An 18,804-nucleotide genomic window follows, 5' to 3' on the forward strand; every position below is an offset into this window, starting at 1 on the left:
CTTGAGTTGTGTGGGGTATTAGCTCCCCAACTAAGGATTGAACTTGCAGCCCCTGCCATTGGAAGGCAAAGTCTGAGTCATATCTTCTTAATTGATCTTATCAGCGGTCATTTCCCAATGTCTACAGTGTCTGTATCACTCCAAGTTGGAGGATTAATTGGAGGGGGATAAATTAAGGGAAAGTAACTGAGTTAGGGGGAAGTTGCAATAGATTGTGAACGAGAGTGAGGGCAGGGGTCAAGGGCTGTGAACACAACAATGGTGGTGAGCTGGCTGCTGCTAAACAGATGACGAGGGTCCCGGGATCTGGGCAAATGGTGTTGGGAACTGGCGTGGTAATGATGAAATGCCTGATTGCGTCCTGCCTTAAAAATTCTTATGTAGGAACTCAGATGAGCTCACCTGGTGAAAAAGACCACAGCCAGTTCACATTCTTATTCTTCCCAAACATGAGCCCCACACTTTGAAACCCTGCTCCTCCCCCATCAACCAAGATTATACTCAGTTTTTAAAGTTTCCTTCAAGAAAATGCCAACAGTCAGGTTTTGTACAAAAATATATATATATGTATTTTTTCAATAGTTACATAATATATATTTCCACAATAGCAGTTTTAACAATGACTTAGACTATAAAACCAAAAGTTCTTGCATTAATCATTCTTGCGAGGACACTTCCACCATCCCAGGGATAGAACTGAGATTCACAGAGGAAAGCAATTTGCCCAAATCTCCATGAAAACAAACGAACAACCAAAAACAAACAAACAAACAAACAAAAAACACTAGTAGTCATGGAAGATAAACTTAAAGCATCAATAACTTAAATAAGATTAACATTACTTAAGGCATCATGTTTCACATCAATAAAGTTCATACTCTTTAAAATTATAATAAGGTAATATCAGAGGGCAGTTAGGGAAAGCCGGAAGAACACAAATTGTCTTTAGATTCTTGGGTTGTGGAGTGAGTGCTCAAGGCTTTGGAGTTTGGTTTTTCTTGTTAAGATAGTTTATGGAGTCCTGGACCCATTTCTGCTTGGGGTCTGCACATAACTCCTTGCCCAGGACGGTCTTGAAACTGCAGAGGAGAGAGAGGGGATAAGGTTAGATGGAGTGCCATTGAAATCTCAGCCTACAAATGTGGCCCATTTGCCCTGATGCTGCCATGGGAACTCAAGGAGGAAAGCAGGTGGAAGGAGGGAGCCCATGGCAAGTTGATCATATAGATGTCCCAGTTGAAACCATCCTGACTTCAGGCTAAAGAGACTAGAATGGTCTGAATGAGCACCCAGAGGGAGTGTGACGCTGGGGGGCACTTTTGGATACTGGGTTAGATCATGTAACTCTCTGACATTACGTTTGTGTGAGTCTTGCCCCTTGCACCCTGAGGAAGAACTGGACCATGGAGGGCTGGTGTGCTCAACTTACATCACAGCCTCTTTAGGACACTTGCTGCTGGTGACTCTTCTGTAGTTCATCAGCCTCTGCATGGAGATCTTCTTACTGTTGAATGTATAGCAGCAGGCGACTTGGGAGTTAATTGCATCTGGAAATAGAACCACAAAGAAAAAGCGTTTTAGAATGGACTAAGTTCTTTCCGATCTCAATCAGAGCGGAAAAGAGAAGTAAGGAGAAGGCAAAAGGGAGTCAGGTGTGCAGGGAGAACCCTTTAAATCCTAATATTTCAGCTTGTGCTTCAGAGCTACAATATCAGATGGACTCAGTTTCCTAAGCCCTAAAATGGGCATGTACCACTGACAATGAACTGAGGGAAGGGAGCTTTGTTAAAACTAGATAATTTGGGGAAATTCTGTTAGTAGGAGCAAATAACCCAAGTTATCAAAGTTAGCTAAGGGTCCCCTTTAGGTAAGAAGAAATGGATGCTTGGTTGTGAGTTTCCCTGATACCCACTGCCTCTGCAGAACTGAGTCTCTGGAGTCCAGATTTCAGATCTTCTCCTCTGGCCTCCATAGTATCTGGATATACCCTGCCAGAGACCCCCTCTCCTTATATCCCAGTCCTCAAATGCTGCTGAAAGGAGCCAGGGCAGTAAGTGCACTGGCCTCAGGTTTCCAGAGCCGGAATCCTGGAAGGAGCTGGATTTGAGGTCTACACCTGGATTCTCATCCAGGCACCGTCCAAGAGAAGCTGTGTGATCGAGCTCACTCCTGTGTCTCTTGGACTTTCCTGATCTTGTAGTGAAAGTGAGAGTGCAGGTAGCCTTCTGCTCTGCTGGCCCAGCATGACCCAGAGAGGGGGCAGTGAGCTTCAGAGCGAAGGAGAAGGGGGCTCACCTGGCTGAGCGAGCACCTCGGTGCTGAAGGCAGCTACTGTGAGTAGCAGGCACAGGAGGGCAGCGGAGACCTTCATGTTGCAGCGAGAGGATTCAAGTTTCAGCGTGGAAGCTGTTGGTCTCTGGTTTGGCCTCTCTGCTCCTCCAGTGGCTCTGCCTGTCTTTTATTGAAAACCGAGAGGGTGGAGCCCATGAGAGAGTGAGGCTGGCCCCGGGAGGCATCCTCCTCAATGAATGACGAAGTGGAATCTGAAACGTGCTGAGCAAGTGAAGCAGCCAGGACATTTCCAGGAAGTAGGAGAGGGAAGTGGTGGGTCAGGACTGGGCAATTTTCCATTTGCAGCGAAGATCAAAAGAAAGGGGGAGGGGCAGGGTGCAGTTATATTCAGAGAGACCACAGACATAAACCAAATGGTTTATTCTTAAGATTCCCCTTTTTCTGAAGTGAAAACTCTGAAGAAAAGAAAGGAAGCCAGGGAAACAAGTCACAAGGATGCTGAAAGAAAGGATTCTCCCCCAAACTCCCCTCCCAGCCAGGCTGCCACATAACACTGAGCAGAGTTCCCTGTGCTATTTAGAAGGTCCTTGTTGGTTATCCAGTTAATAAATATAGCAGTGGATCGCTATATGCATAATAAGAAATAGGTTCTATTGAGCAAATGACTGGTCCACCCTCAAACAACAGCCCAGGGACCTTCAAGCCAAGGAGGAGTCCTGAAGTCTTGGCAGGCACCCCCAACAGCGTATTAAATCCTTTTGCTCTTTAAAATGTAGGATAGTGGTACAAGTGAAGCTTAGTAGAACTATAGGGTTTTTTTTTTTTTAAACTATAAAGCTGACTTCTATTAATAGAATCATCAGATTTAAGCTGTGGAAGAAGCCATCTATATCATGCAGATGTAATACTCATGCAGTACCTAACTCTGAACTGGGAATATTCAGTACCCCAACCCCATCCAGTAGGTATTGTTCATTTCCATTTTACAGTCAGAAAGCCAAGGTACAGAGGAGTTAAGGAACCTGTTCAAGTTCCCCCAAACAAAACCCAGGGTCTGTGCTGTCACGACTAGGACATACTTTGAGAGGAAGGGGCACATTCTCCAGCTGGCTGCCTGGTTATATATCTGGATGCCTCTGGCCTCAGTCTCTGCCAAACCAGCAGACATCTGAAAGAGAGTTGAGGACATTCCTCGCGGTTAAGTTATTACAGGAATCTGGAGCCTGTGGTTAGCACGGCAGGCAGACAAGACAAGACAAGAGGCGTGTCCTCGGCTATGGCAACTGTTATCCCAGTTTCTTTAGGATTCCCAAGGAGAAGGCGTGAGCCAAAGAACAGTCTTCCTGGAATTAGAATGGCCGCCTTCATGCTGCAACTCCGCCTTAGACTTCCTCAGAAATCCCAGAATCCGTCATAACACCTAAAAGACCTTAGTGTTCATTTCATTGAACTCTTTTCTTTCACAAATATGACAGAATTCTTTGAGGCATGCCAGTGGCTGAGCCAAGCCTCGGATTCAGGTCTCGACTCCCCTGATTCTACTGCCTCATGATTCTGAGCTTGCTTGGCTTTGCCCAGTGGGCATGGAAGTTCCTGCTGATCTGTCTCAGAGTCTTTGAGACAATGTCTTTGAAACATATGGAACTTTTGGGAAGAACTGGCTGCCAATCAGTGCATTTGTTTTTGTTTGTTTTTTAAACTTATTATTTTATATTGTAGTATAGCTGATTAACAATGTTGTGATCATTTCAGATGGACAGCAAGGAGACTCAGTCATACAGATACATATATCCATTCTCCCCCAAACTCCCCTCCCATCCAGGTTGCCCCATAACAATGAGCAGAGTTCCCTGTGCTGTTCAGAAGGTCTTTGTTGGTTATCCATTTAATAAATATAGCAGTGGATCACTGTATTCATAATAAGAAACGGGTTCTATTGAACAAATGACTGTGTCTGGTCCCTAGTTAATGGTCAGTAATGGCAAAGAGCAGTGGCTGACATCATTGAGTGTTTTCCAGGAGCCAGACCCTCTGCTGGGGTGACTGGCGACATTGTCTCATTGGTCCTCCAAACAACCCAACTTGCTTTATGTTGAAAAGGAAGTCAACTAGCTTTGTCTAGGATCTCACAGGTAGTAGCAGGTGGGGCTGAGATTCTCACCCAGGACACTTGGATACCAGAATCCCTACTTCCTGGCACTGGGCTTAATGTCTTAGGATGGATATTGGTTTCCTAGAGAATCTAAGAGATGGTCTGGGAATACATGCCTGAAGTTACACCTAGTCTCCATTCCTGAAAACACTTGATTCATTCAGTAAGAATGGACTGAATCACTGGCAGAGCACTGAGCCAAACAGAGATTTCAACCTAAGTTGGGGGCACCGTGGGAGGGAGTTAGAGTCAGACAGAAGGTAAATAGGGCTCCAAGAGGAGTGGAAGCAAAGAAGCGCACGAGTTAATCTGTTCTCTTTGTCCTGCCTTTTGGAATTACACCCAAGAATCTGGAATGGCCTCTCTGATTTGAATATACTGTCTAGGTTCATCGTAACTTTCCTTCCAAGGAGCAAGTGTCTTCTAATTTCATGGATGTAGTCACCATCCTTAGTGATTTTGGAGCCCAAGAAAATGAAATCTGTCACTGCTTCCATATTTGCCCCTTCTATTTTCCACGAAGTGATGGGACTGGATGCCAGGATCTTCATTTCTGAATGCTGAGCTTCAAGCCAGCTTTTTCACTCTTCTTTTTCAGCCTCATCAAGAGGTTCTTTAGTTTCTCTTCACTTTCTGCCATTCGAGTGGTATCATTAGTGTATCTGATATTGATATTGACTGATATTTCTTGTTGGTATTTCTCTCGGAAATCTTGATTCCAGCTTGTGCTTCATCCAGCTCGGCATTTCGCATGATGTACTCTGCGTATAAGTTAAATAAGCAGGGTGACATTATACAACCTTAACCTACCCCTTTTCCAATTTGGAACCTGTCCATTGTTCCACGTCCAGTTCTAACTATTGCTTCTTGACCTGCATACAGGTTTCTCAGGAGACAGGTAAGGTGGTACTCCCATCTCTTTAAGAATTTTCCACAGTTTGTTGTGATCCACAGTCCAAGACTTTAGTGTAATCAATGAAGCAGAAGTAGATGCTTTTCTGGAACTCCTTTGCTTTGTCTATGATCCAATGGATGTTGGCAATTTGATCTCTGGTTCCTCTGCCTTTTCTAAATCCAGCTTGTAAATCTGAAAGTTCTCAGTTCACATACTGCTGAAGCCTAGCTTGAAGAATTTTGAGCATAACCTTACTAGCATGTGAAATGAGTGCAATTGTGTGGTACATTGAACATTCTTTGGCACTGTACTTCTTTGGGATTGGAATGAAAACTGACCTTTTCCAGTCCTGTGGCCACTGCTGAGTTTTCTAAATTTGCTGACATGTTGAGTGAAGCACTTTACCAGCATCATCTTTTAGCATTTGAAATAGCTCAGCTGGAATTCCATCACCTCCACTAGCTTTGTTCATAGTAATGCTTCCTAAGGCCCGCTCCACCTCGCACTCCAGGATGTTTGGCTCTAGGTGAGTGAGCATACCATTGTGGTTATCCTGGTCACTAAGACCTTTTTTGTATAGTGTATTCTTGCCACCTCTTCCGAATCTCCTCTGCTTCTGTTAAGTCCGTACAATTTCTGTCCTTTATTGTGCCCATCCTCGCATGAAATATTCTCTTGATATCTGCAATTTTCTTGGAGAGATCTCTAGTCTTTCCCATTCTATTGTTTTCCCGTGTTTCTTTACATTGTTCTTTTAAGAAGGCCTTCTTATCTCTTTGCTATTCTCTGTAACCCTGCATTCAATTAGGTGTCTCTTTCTTGCTTTCACTTCTCTTCTTTGCTCAACTATTTGTTAAGCCACCTCAGACAACCACTGTGCTTTCTTGCTTTTCTTTTCCTTGCTGATGGTTTTGGTCACCCTCTCCTGTACAGTGTTATGAACTTCCGTCTGTAGTTCTTCAGGCACTCTGTCTAGCAGATCTAATCCCTTGAATCTATTCTTCAGCTACACTGTATAATCATAAGGTATTTGATTCCGATCATACCCAGATGGCCTAGTGACTTTACCTACTTTCTTCAATTTAAGCCTGAATTTTGCAATAAGGAGCTTATGATGTAAGCCACGGTCAGCTCCAGGTCTTGTGTTTCTGACTATAGATCTTCTCCATCTTTGGCTGTAAAGAATATAATCAATTTGATTTTGGTATTGACCTTCTGTTGTCCATGTGTAGAGTTATTTCTTGGCTTATTGAAAATGGATGTTTGCTATGACCAATGTGTTCTCTTAACAAAATTCTCTTAGCCTTTGCCCTGCTTCATTTTGTACCCCAAGTCCAAACTTGCCTGTTACTCCAGGTATCTCTTGACTTCCTAGTTTTTCATTCTAATCCCCTGTTATGAAAAGGACATCTTTTTCCTGGTGTTAGTTCTAAAAGGTCAGTCTTCCCTGGTAACTAAGACAGTAAAGAATCTGCCTATAATTCAGGAGACCTGGGTTTGATCCTTGGGTCTGGAAGACCCCTGGAGAAGAGAATGGAAACCCAATCCAGTATTCTTGCCTGGAGAATTCCATGGACAGAGGAGCCTGGCTGGCTATAGTCTGTGGGGTTGCAAAGAGTCAGACATGACTGAGTGGCTAAAACGAACACACACTAGAAGGTCTTATAGGTCTTCATAAAACCGGTCAGCTTCAGCTTCTTTGTCATTAGCAGTTGGGGCATAGACTTGGCTTACTGTGATGTTGAATGGTTTGCCTTAGAAACCAAGGCTCTACTCCAATATAAAATGAAAAGTTTTTTAGAAAGCTGAATTGGACTACAATAGCTCAATAAATAAATAAAGGTGTTGAGATCTTGAGACTGCTTTCTCCTGATTCTGCCAGGCTATTATCACACCTTGTCCCCTAACCAAAGGCCCGGTAGACATTCTGTAGTAAATCTCCTCATTTTTGCGTAAGGAGATCAGATTTTTGCTATGGGCAGAGACAGGTCAAGCTGGCCTCTGTTTGCACATGGTCACTCAGAGAAGTGTTCTGTTTGTTTTTTTTTTCCCCTGAGTTTTCAGACGTATTTCTGAGTATTTGAAGCTGTGTTACTCCTTCAGGAAGGCATCACCATTTTTGGAAAGTGACTGGGTCACTGCACGTGACAGGCAATAAGCAGGATCAAAGGAGAAATTATGAATCAGAAGAGAAAGTCTTCTGGAAGGTGGTAGCCATCTCCCTCTCACTTCTGCTCTGTCAAGAATAGTTGTTCTTCCCAGCTGGAGGGTCAGTCACTGCGTGGGAGAAATGAGTCAAAATTTCCACTCTGAGATGGCTTTGGAAGTTCCCAGATTCCTTGGAGAAGAGGCACTTGGCTGGAGCCTGAATTCCAGATGCTGGGCTTGAAGCCAGCCAGAGACGTCTCACGTGGGGCTGTGCTGGGAACATCCCAGCGCAAGGTCTGGCTTGGCCCCCTGCTTGAGGGCATACAAGGGAAAGGCTGGGGAGCAGGGGGAGTGGGGAGGAGGTGGAGTCAAGGTTTTGCTGTTCTCCAGAATCCCCAGTCCCCCTGGACCCCTCCTCAACAACGCACAGATGAGGAATGGGAAAGTTACTCATGGTGAATAATCCTTGCTTCCTTCCTCCCCATGGGCTGACACCCCCACCTCCCACCCAGGATCCTCCACATGGACCTTGATCATAGGCTCAGACTCCCACTCAGGGTCAGAGGTAAAGGAAAGAGGAATAAAGAGTGAGCTTTCTAGAAATATCTGAAGCCAGCATCTAACCCTTGCCTTGGTCCCTTGCCCAGTTTGCTTGCTTTCCTCTCTGCCCCTAGCTAGGGCACGCTTCCCTCTGCTTGCAATGCTCCTCCAGCTCAGGCCTTAGAGTGAGATGCACAGGAAGCTTTGTGCCCCTTACATAATTTCTAGACACCTCCCCAGGCTTCTTTAGCTGCTACACATTAGCTCTGAGCTTTAGGGAGATCAGTGCTTATTTTAACGGGACCCCAACTCTGAGATCCCTTGCCTTTCAAGGATGAGAAATTCATTCTTTATTCTTTGTTTAAATATTTATTTATTTGGCTATACCAGGTCTTAGATGCGGCATGTGGGATCTAGTTCCCTGACCAAGGATCGAACCCCTGGGCCCACTGCATTAGGAGCACAGAGTCTTAGCTGCAGGACTATCACGGAAGCACCCATTCTTTATTCTTGCACAGAATGTCAGATAAAAACAGAACCTTACAGATCATCTTCCTGTTTCACAGATGGAGAAACTGAGGCCAAGAAAGAGGCTGTGACAGGCCCAAAGTGACATGGTAGACGAAGGGCAAAGTTTGTGGGGATTTGTCCACATCTGGGCTCTCAGTGTAGCACTGGCAGACTGGCTCCTTGTTACGACATGCAAACAGTTAGCATCTATTCTATGCAGAACACCAGGTAGTGGGCTGGGGGTGGAGGATGGGAAAAGTGAACCCAACATGCAACTTGCTTTCCAGAAGAGATGAGTGAGCATCCATGGTAAGGTGGGATGGGTATAAAAATAAACGAAAGCAGCATTCACCCCAAGGTTCAGCATCCAGACATTTCCTGTGTGCTTTGTGGAACTGCCCCAGGTTTATATGCATGAAAGCACTGAGGATGTTTGGGAGGGAGTCAGGAGGAGATAGCTTATGGGAAAAGAAAGGGAAAAATCCACCTACAGCGACCCAACACAGGGTGGCTGTGGGAGGGAGTGGGGTCTCAGGCAAGACCTGAGGGTATTTGGGGGTTTGTCACTTACTGCCTTCAGGGCCAGCCCTCAGTTCAGTTCAGTTCAGTGACTCAGTCATGTCCGACCCTTTGCAACCCCATGAACTGCAGCACGCCAGGCCTCCCTGTTCATCACCAACTCCTGGAGTCCACCCAAACCTGTCCATTGATTTGGTGATGCCATCCAACCATCTCATTCTCTGTTGTCCCCTTCTCCTGCTCTCAATCTTTCCCAGCATCAGGGTCTGTTCAAATGAGTCAGCTGTTTGCATCAGATAGCCAAAGTATTGGAGTTGCAGCTTCAAAATCAGTCCCACCAATGAACTTTCAGGTCCGATCTCCTTTAGGATGAGCTGGTTGGATCTTCTTGCAGTCCAAGAGTCTCTCAAGAGTCTTCTCCAACACCACAATTCAAAAGCACCAATTCTTTGGCACTCAGCTTTCTTCATAGTCCAACTCTCACATCCATACATGACCACTGGAAAAACCATAGCCTTGACTAGACAGACCTGTGTTGACAAAGTAATGTCTCTGCTTTTTAATATGCTGTCTAGGTTCGTCATAACTTTCCTTCCAAGGAGTAAGCATCTTTTAATTTCATGGCTGCAATCACTATCTGCAGTGATTTTGGAGCCCAGAAAAATAAAATCAGCCACTGTTTCCATCATTTCCCCATCTATTTGCCATGAAGTGATGGGATCAGATGCCATGATCTTTGTTTTCTGAATGTTGAGCTTTAAGCCAACTTTTTCACTCTCCTCTTGCACTTTCATCAAGAGGCTTTTTAGTTCACTCTCCTCTTTCACTTTCATCAAGAGGATTTTTAGTTCTTCTTCATTTTCTGCCATAAGGGTGGTGTCATCTGCATATCTGAGGTTATTGATATTTCTCCCTGCAATCTTGATTCCAGCTTGTGCTTCTTCCAGCCAAACGTTTCTCATGATGTATTCTGCATAGAAGTTAAATAAGCAGGATGACAATATACAGCCTTGATGGACTCCTTTTCCTATTTGGAACCAGTCTGTTGTCCCATGTCCACTTCTAACTGTTGCTTCCTGACCTGCATACAAATTTCTCAAGAGGCAGATCAGTGGTCTGGTATTCCCATCTCTTTCAGAATTTTCCACAGTTGATTGTGATCCACACAGTCAAAGGCTTTGGCATAGTCAATAAAGCAGAAATAGATGTTTTTCTGGAACTCTCTTGCTTCTTCAATGAACCAGCAGATGTTGGCAATTTGATCTCTTGTTCCTCTGCCTTTTCTAAAACCAGCTTGAACATCTGGAAGTTCATAGTTCACGAATTGTTGAAGCCTGGCTTGGAGAATTTTGAGCATTACTTTACTAGCGTGTGAGATGAGTGCAATTGTGTGGTATTTGAGCATTCTTTGGCATTGCCTTTCTTTGGGATTGGAATGAAAACTGACCTTTTCCAGTCCTGTGGGCACTGCTGAGTTTTCCAAATTTGCTGGCATATTGAGTGCAGCACTTTCACAGCATCATCTTTCAGGATTTGAAATACCTCAACTGGAATTCCATCACCTCCACTAGCTTTGTTCATAGTGATGCTTACTAAGGCCCACTTGACTTTGCATTCCAGGATGTCTGGCTCCAGGTGAGTGATCACACCATCATGATTATCTGGGTCATGAAGATCTTTTTTGTACAGTTCTTCTGTGTATTCTTGCCACCTCTTCTTAATATCTTCTGCTTCTGTTAAGTCACTACCATTTCTGTCCTTTATTGAGCCCATCTTTGCATGAAATGTTCCCTTTGTATATCTAATTTTCTTAAAGAGATCTCCAGTCTTTCTTATTCTATTGTTTTCCTGTTTCTTTGCACTGATCACTGAGGAAGGCTTTCTTATCTCTCCTTGCTATTCTTTGGAACACTGCATTTAAATGGATATATCTTTCCTTTTCCCCTTTGCTTTTTGCTTCCCTTCTTTTCACAGCTATTTCTAAGGCCTCCTCAGACAGCCAGTTTGCTTTTTTGAATTTCTTTTTCTTGGAATAGTGTTGATTCCTGTCTTCTGTACAATGTCACACAAGTCCATCCATAGTTCATCAGGCATTCTATCTATCAGATCTAGTCCCTTAAATCTATTTCTCATTTCCACTATATAAGGGATTTGGTTTAGGTCATAGCTGAATGATCTAGTGGTTTTCTCCACTTTCTTCAACTTAACTTTGAATTTGGCAATAAGGAGTTCATGATCTGAGCCACAGTCAGCTCCCAGTCTTGTTCTTGTTCTTGCTGGCTGTATAGAGCTTCTCCATCTTTGGCTGCAAAGAATATAATCAATCTGATTTCGGTGTTGACCATCTGATGATGTCCATGTGTAGAGTCTTCTCTTGTGTTTTTGGAAGAGGGTGTTTGCTATGACCAGTGCGTTCTCTTGGCAGAACTCTATTAGACTTTGCCCTGCTTCGTTTTGTACTCCAAGGCCAAATTTGCCTGTTGCTCCAGGTGTTTCTTGACTTCCTACTTTTGCATTCCAGTCCCCTATAATGAAAAGGACATCTTTTTTGGGTGCTAGTTCTTGAAGGTCTTGTAGGTCTTCATAGAAATGTTCAACTTCAGCTTCTTCAGCTTTACTTGTCATGGCATAGACTTGGATTACCATGATATTGAATGGTTTGCCTTGGAAACGAACAGAGATCATTCTGTCGTTTTTGAGATTGCATCCAAGTACTGCATTTTGGACTCTTTTTGTTGACTATGATGGCTACTCCATTTCTTCTAAGGGGTTCCTGCCCACAGTAGTAGCTATAATGGTCATCTGAGTTAAAATCACCCATTCCAGTCCATTTTAGTTCGCTGATTCCTAGAAGGTTGATGTTCACTCTTGCCATCTCCTGTTTGACCACTTCCAATTTGCCTTGATTCACTGACCTAACATTCCAGGTTGCTATGCAATATTGCTCTTTACAGCATCAGACCTTGCTTCTATCACCAGTCCTATCCACAACTGGGTGTTGTTTTTGCTTTGGCTGCATCCCTTCATTCTTGGGCACCTACTGACCTGGGGAGTTCCTCTTTCAGTGTCCTATCTTTTTGCCTTTTCATGCTTTCATGGGGTATCAAGGCAAGAATACTGAAGTGGTTTGCCATTCCCTCCTCCAGTGGACCACATTCTGTCAGAGGCCAGCCCTCAGGGACCAGCATTTGAGTCTTACAGTGAGTCTACAGAGGGTGCTGTGGGTGAGGGGGTCACGTCTAGGAAAACTGGTAGAATACTGACAGTGTAAGACTTGCTCCCGCTCCCCAGACAGACTGTAACCAGGGGCAGCACAGCACAGGAGAAGCCACTGTCCTCACTTGGGGTTACACTGCCCGTGGTGGCCCAGGCAGGGTCAAGGGAACTGCCGAGTTCATTTGAGGTCCCCCTGTGATGGCCCTGAACTGGGGGGCATCGTAGGGAAGCACAGATGGAGTGGAGACAGAGGATCATCACTTCAATAGTCTTCCATTGCGTCCTGCTTTTAACACCTGTGCTGAGCTCCCCTGAAGGAAAGGCAAGCGACACAGAGACACTGCAGTAACTAGAGAGACTCGGACCTGTGAGAGAAATCTTCACGGTGGTACTTTTTACTTATTTATCTATCCACCTACCTACCTACCTATCTACCTATCTATGACTTCCCTGGTGGCTCAGACGGTAAAGCGTCTACCTACAATGTGGGACACCCAGGTTCAATCCCTGGGTCAGAAAGATCTCCTGGAGAAGGAAATGGTAACCGACTCCAGTATTCTTGCCTGGAAAAATCCCATGGACGGAGGAACCTGGTAGGCTGCTGTCCATGGGGTTGCAAAGAGTCGGACAATACTGAGCGACTTCACGTTCACTTTCACCTATCTATCTATCTTTTTTTTTTTTTTGGCTCTGCTGGGTCTTCACTGCTGTGCGTGGGCTTTCTCTAGTCCCGGAGAGCAGCGGCTACTCTCTAGTTGCAGTGTGCAGGCTTCTCATTGCGGCGGCTTCTCTTATTGTGTAGCATGGGCTCTAGAGTGTGCAGGCTTCAGTAGCTGCAGCACACAGGGCTGGTAGGTGTGGCACACAGGCTCTAGAGCATTGCAAGGTAGGTTCTTAACCACTGGACCACCAGAGAAACCCTATGATGATGCTTTTAAAATGAGTCAGCAGGTTTTGAAACTTGAGTGACTATTGGATGGAGGAGGGGTGCGCTTTGGAGTGAACTTACAGAGATCAGAGATTTAAAGTGCTTACATGTCTTCCTGGGATCCTGTTAAAGTCTAGATTCTGATTCTGTGGGTCATGGGTGGGTCTGAGACTCTGAAATTCTAACCAGCTCCTGGGCAATGATGATGATACTGGTCTATGGTTGCATTAGAAGAACCTTAAAAGGGCTCAGCAGGGGAAACTGTGGTCAGGAATGGGAAACACGAGTAGTTCATTTTGTCTAGACCAGGCTTCTTATCTGTAGCACTTGGCTAGGCTTCAAGAACCATCTGGGATCATCTTCCACATTTATATGACTGTGTATTTTTTCTGTAGAGCAGGTCCAGATTACCAAAGGCATTTATGACCTCCAAATAGTTAAGGACCACAGAACCTATCCATAATAGAGAGTTCTGGTCTTCACTTCTGACCTGCTGAATTGCAATCTATAATTTTACCACATAAAGCTATATTCACCCCAGTTCAGTCAGTCGTGTCTGACTTTGCAACCCCATGAATCGCGGCACGCCAGGCCTCCCTGTCCATCACCAACTCCCAGAGTTTACTCAAACTCATGTCCATTGAGTTCTTCTTTCAGTATCCTATCATTTTGCCTTTTCATACTGTTCATGGGGTTCTCAAGGCAAGAATACTGAAGTGGTTTGCCCTTCTCCAGTGGACTGCATTCTGTCAGACCTCTCCACCATGACCCGCCCATCTTGGGTGGCCCCACCGGCATGGCTTAGTTTCATTGAGTTAGACAAAGCTGTGGTCCATGTGATCAGATTGCCTTGTGTTCTGTGATTATGGTTTCAGTGTGTCTGCCCTCTGATGCCCTCTTGCAACACCTATCATCTTACTTGGGTTTCTCTTACCTTGGACGTGGGGTATCTCTTCACGGCTGCTCCAGCAAAGCGCAGCCGCTGCTCCTTATCTTGGACGAGGGGTATCTTCTCACCACTGCTCCTCCTGACCTTGGACGTGGGGTTGCTCCTCTCGGCAGCCTCCCTCTTTTGAAATTGAAGTATAATTGATTCACAATGTTGTGTCAGTTTCTGCTGTACAACAAAACGATTCAGTTTTACATGTATATTATTTTGTTTTCTTTCCCATTATGGTTTATCACAGAATGTTGAATCTAGTTCCCTGTACTATATGGTAGGATCTTGTTGTTTATCCATTCTCTGTATAATAGTTTTCATCTGCTAACCCCAAACTCCCAATCCATTCTTCCCCTACCCTCCAATGCTGGGCAACCCTGGACAGAAGTACAGGGTTTGTGGAGTAGTCTATGCTGGACAGACTGGGTGGTAAGAACAGGAGAAAAAGGCACAGTCAGAAGAAAAAAAAAAAAACGAAGAGAGAAATCGTAAGAGAAGAGAGGGGATAAAGAAGAGGGAAACTTGAATCATGGAACCATTAGAGCCAGATGGGGCCTTGCCACTATCTAGGTGTGTGGCCTTGCCCAAGTCACTTGACATCTCTGGCCTCTTCTGTAATGTATGATTAGTAAGACAGTGTTTCTAACATTGTCATGAGACTCAGATGAAACAATAAGCCAACAGTGCTTTGCAAGCAATGTGTAAAAAGCTGTGTCATTCTGAGGGCCTGAGCAAGCTACAGCTTCCAGACAGTCTCTTAGTCCAAGCTCAGGCAGCCTCCAGTGCAGAGCATGTGGGATTTTAGTTCCCTGACCAGGGCTCGAACCTGCATCCCCTGCAGTGGAAGTGTGGATTCTTAACCCGTGGACTGCAGGGGAAGCCCCCAAACCTCCAGTCTTATTTCTTGCTATGTAAGTGGATTGGGCATCTGTATCATGCGGTCAGGTCTTGATTTCTCAGGCTCTTTTTCACTGCTGTTTTCTTGTCCACGTGTGGACAGAGAGAGAGCTTCAGGGGCTGATAAAATTGAGGGTCAGAGAAGACCAGTCTCCCAGTTGAGTGAGGGTATCAGGTCCTCATCAGAAGTTCACATTTTTTTTTCCTCTGAAGTTTATTTATTATTTATTTTTGGCTGCACTGGTCTTTGTTGCTGTGCACGGGTGTTCTCTAGTTGCTGAGAGCGGGGGCTACTCTTCATTGCAGTGCTCAGGCTTCTCATTGCAGTGGCTTCTCTTGTTGCAGAGCACAGGCTCTAGGCTTGAGGGCTTCAGTGGTTGCAGTACACAGACTCAGAAGCTTAGTTGCTCTGTGGCATGTGGGATCTTCCTGGACCAGGGTTCGAGCCCAGATCCCCTCCATTGGCAGGCAAATTCTTTAACCACTGTGCCACCAGGGAAGTCCCTGGAGGTTCACCTTCTGACAGGCCCTTGTCTGTCTCTAACCTCCTGTTGCCCCCAGACTCCTTCTCTGCTTCTAGAACTCTCTATGCTCCATCCTGCTTTAAGACCCTTGCCCAGCACCTATATGATGTCTTTCATGTAGTGGGTTCTCAATAAATATTATTTGAACCGATGAACAATCCAAGAATCTCAAATCATTTCTCCCAGATATCTGAATTATGGGCTGAGTATCAGACAGGGAAATGAGAAGCAAGAATTTTGTTTTACCAAGTTCCCCACTTCTATTTGGGGAAGAGATAGTGGTAGGGCTGGGGCAACAGTGCCTAGGCTGCTACCAAGTCATAGCTTTCGGGGGCCCCATGAAACCCTCTTTGGGCATGAGCTGTTTCTCCCTTCTGGTTACAAAACACTGCATGCCGAAAAAGAGAAACTTCAGTTGCAAAAAAAAACCTCTTTCTTTGTTAATAGTTTCCCTGGCTCACTGGTGGAGCCCCAGGTTGCAAGGCACTGGCTACACTCAAAAGCTCTTCCTGCATTTACTGTAAATCAGAGGTCCCCAACCTTAATGGCACTAGGAACAGCTTTTGTGTCATGGATGGGTTGGGGTGGGATGGTTTCAGGATGATTCAAGCTCGTTACTTTTATTGTGCACTTTACTTCTATTATTACTACATCAGCTCCACCTCAGATCATCAGACATTAGATCCTAGAGGCTGGGGACCCCTGCTGTAAACTCGAGTCTGAGAAAACGTCTGAATGCAGATGCTGAGGGTATTTGTTTGAGGGAAAAAGGAAAGTTGAAGGGTAATTGTTCTGCAAAGCACACACAACTCTTCTGGCTTAGATTAGAGGACCTTAAAACAAAGCATTAGGAAATAACTCAGTTCTAATGGCACCCCACTCCAGTACTCTTGCCTGGAAAATCCCATGGATGGAGGAGCCTGGTGGGCTGCAGTCCATGGGGTCGCTAAGAGTCAGACGCGACTGAGCGACTTCACCTTCCCTTTTCACTTTCATGCATTGGAGAAGGAAATGGCAACCCACTCCAGTGTTCTTGCCTGGAGAATCCCAGGGACCGGGGAGACTGGTGGGCTGCCGTCTATGGGGTTGCACAGAGTCAGACACGACTGAAGTGACTTAGCAGCAGCAGCAGCAGCAGCAGCAGCAGTTCTGTAGCTTATTGATTGCTCAAAAATGTAACCAGAGTAGCAAGAGAACTTTACATTGTTTTCCTTGGAGCTGTTTACAGTGGGGTGGGAATGGCAGGCGTGTAGGAGGGCAGGCACTTTTGTCCTGTATCCCCAGCATCAGCACTCAGCAATAGGGATTCGACAAATATGTAATAATGAATGAATTAGGGGGAAATAATTAGAGCTGGAAGGTACCATAGAGATCCCAGACTGAAAATCCCTGCTCTGCTTTAATTAAAATAGGAGGAAAAAAAGTTTCCCAGGATTTTAGAGAATTTATAAATCATTGCAGGCAAGCTGTGTGTGTGTGTGTGTATGTGTGTGTGTGTGTGTGTGTGTGTGTGGTGTGGGAAGTGCCTGGTCATGGATCTTAACATTTTCCAGTGAGACTGCCAGCTGTTTTTTCTATGGAAGAAACATTTCTTTGTTTAGCAAAATTTTACTGAGGCACTCATTGTAAATAGGCACTTCTTGCCCTGGAGGAAGGAAGGAAGGAAGGAAAGAAGCTTTGGTGGCCAAAGAGAAAGGCTGCCCCTCCAAAGACCCCTGGTGATGCAGAGCTGGACACAGGGAGCAAATGGACCAAACAGATATTTGCATAAGGACTAAGAGACCTCCTAAGAGGAGAGGAATTGAGACCCTTTCTTTTGAGTTCAAAATTTTGAGATGCTTTGAGTCTGAAGAGGTTCCAAATGGATCGGTGACCCAAGTTCCAAACTCAGACTGAGAATTCAGGGGCTGAGGGCTGAGGTGGGGAGACCATCTGGACCCCCTCCCTGACGCTATGGATGCAATAATCATGCTTTAGGGGCAATGGTCAAATCTGTGAGTTTAAACTGATGATGCTGCACCATGATCAAGAATAGAGGTGGCATCATTAGAGCAAGGCGCTGGGAACCCCTTTGGGGGGTGGGGGATCAGCTGTCCACAGTTACCCCTTGGTGCAGGGATGAAATCAATGGTAGACAAGAGCTCTGGCCACTGATTGGTGAGTCAGAGCACCCAGCTCTCACTTTATGTAAAATTTAGCAGCTGAACTTATCAGCTGCCCCGAATAGGTGTCCACGGTTCTCGGGCAATATGGGGAGACTGGGAAGGGGCACCTAAGCATGAATAGTTACTTTTCCTCCCAATTTCGACAACTTGGGGCTCTAGGGATTAACTGAACATAGTAAAAGAGACATGAACTGTTTTCGCCTTGAGATGATGAAAAAGACTGTCAGTTCCAGAAACACATAGTTCATTACTGTTGACAGTTCACTGCTCCCGTCCACCGCGTGCCCCCTTTCTTTTCCCCACTCCCATGCAATTAGGCTGCACTTATATTCCAAAATCATGACATGCTTTTCCCTTATATGGTTTTGATTTCATGATAGTGGTAAACATTAATCTTAAATATCTACTGAATGCCTTCTAGAACTTGTGTGCAGCCCATGATATATGCTTTACGATTCATTAAACTGTGTGATTAGCAAGAACACTGTGGGTGAGACAGGGATTATCATCCCCATTCCACGGATGAGGCAACTGAGGCTTAGAAGCTGACTTGCTCGAAGACAAGGGGTCTGAGAAATAGGAGTACTGGGATTAAACTTTACAGCTCTCCCCTCCAAGGTCATTCTTCTTTATGCTGCAACACTTCCATCCTTCTCCTGGTTGTTTTCCTTTCCCGTCATCCTGTAGCTCACCTCTCGAGATCACCTCCATCCGCTGTAAATGGAAGGCTTGGTGAGCAGGTGGAAGGGAAGGAACAGGTTAGGGGATGGAAACCAACTGACAGGGATGTTCTTTAACATGCCCTGGGTCCCTCTTCAAATGACTTTGCTGCCCCTTCATTTCAGGACCCTGCTCATGGCCACTCTCTGGACTCTGTCATCTCCCTGAACTTCTCCATTTCGTGGTACTAAACTGAGTAATCCATTTCTTTGACCACAGCGTTCCACTTCCTTCCCCTTCAGCCACTCTGTATCACTGTGTCAGCTCCTTCTCATCCCATGGCCCCTACCTGGCTTCCTTTCCTCCCCAGCCCAGCCTGGGGTCGGTCACACTCTCACCAGCATACCAGTTCTCTCAT

The 18,804-nt window shown here is 45.2% G+C and overlaps 1 protein-coding gene across 1 annotated transcript; it reads right to left on the reverse strand.

The window, feature by feature from the left end:
* Positions 1–543: 543 nt before the first annotated feature.
* Positions 544–2,446, reverse strand: LOC113878122 (C-C motif chemokine 2). Its single transcript, XM_027518983.1, has 3 exons — positions 2,296–2,446; positions 1,430–1,547; positions 544–1,079 (listed from the first exon to the last, which is right to left on the reverse strand). The coding sequence occupies exons 1-3, from the start codon at positions 2,369–2,371 to the stop codon at positions 974–976; spliced, it is 300 nt and encodes a 99-aa protein (XP_027374784.1). The 5' UTR covers positions 2,372–2,446; the 3' UTR covers positions 544–973.
* Positions 2,447–18,804: the final 16,358 nt, after the last annotated feature.

This window comes from Bos indicus x Bos taurus, chromosome 19 (genome assembly GCF_003369695.1).
Source record: "Bos indicus x Bos taurus breed Angus x Brahman F1 hybrid chromosome 19, Bos_hybrid_MaternalHap_v2.0, whole genome shotgun sequence".
In the NCBI taxonomy this organism is placed as follows: Eukaryota; Metazoa; Chordata; class Mammalia; order Artiodactyla; family Bovidae; genus Bos; species Bos indicus x Bos taurus.

Bases quoted from the DNA above. Each gene is read 5' to 3' on its own strand.
- LOC113878122 (XM_027518983.1), bottom strand. From the start codon at position 2,371: ATGAAGGTCTCCGCTGCCCTCCTGTGCCTGCTACTCACAGTAGCTGCC. The intron at 1,548-2,295 runs GTGAGCCCCCTT...TTCTATTTCCAG, and splicing joins CGAGGTGCTCGCTCAGCCAG to ATGCAATTAACTCCCAAGTC. The intron at 1,080-1,429 runs GTAAGTTGAGCA...TCTCCTCTGCAG, and splicing joins TGTCCTAAAGAGGCTGTGAT to TTTCAAGACCGTCCTGGGCA.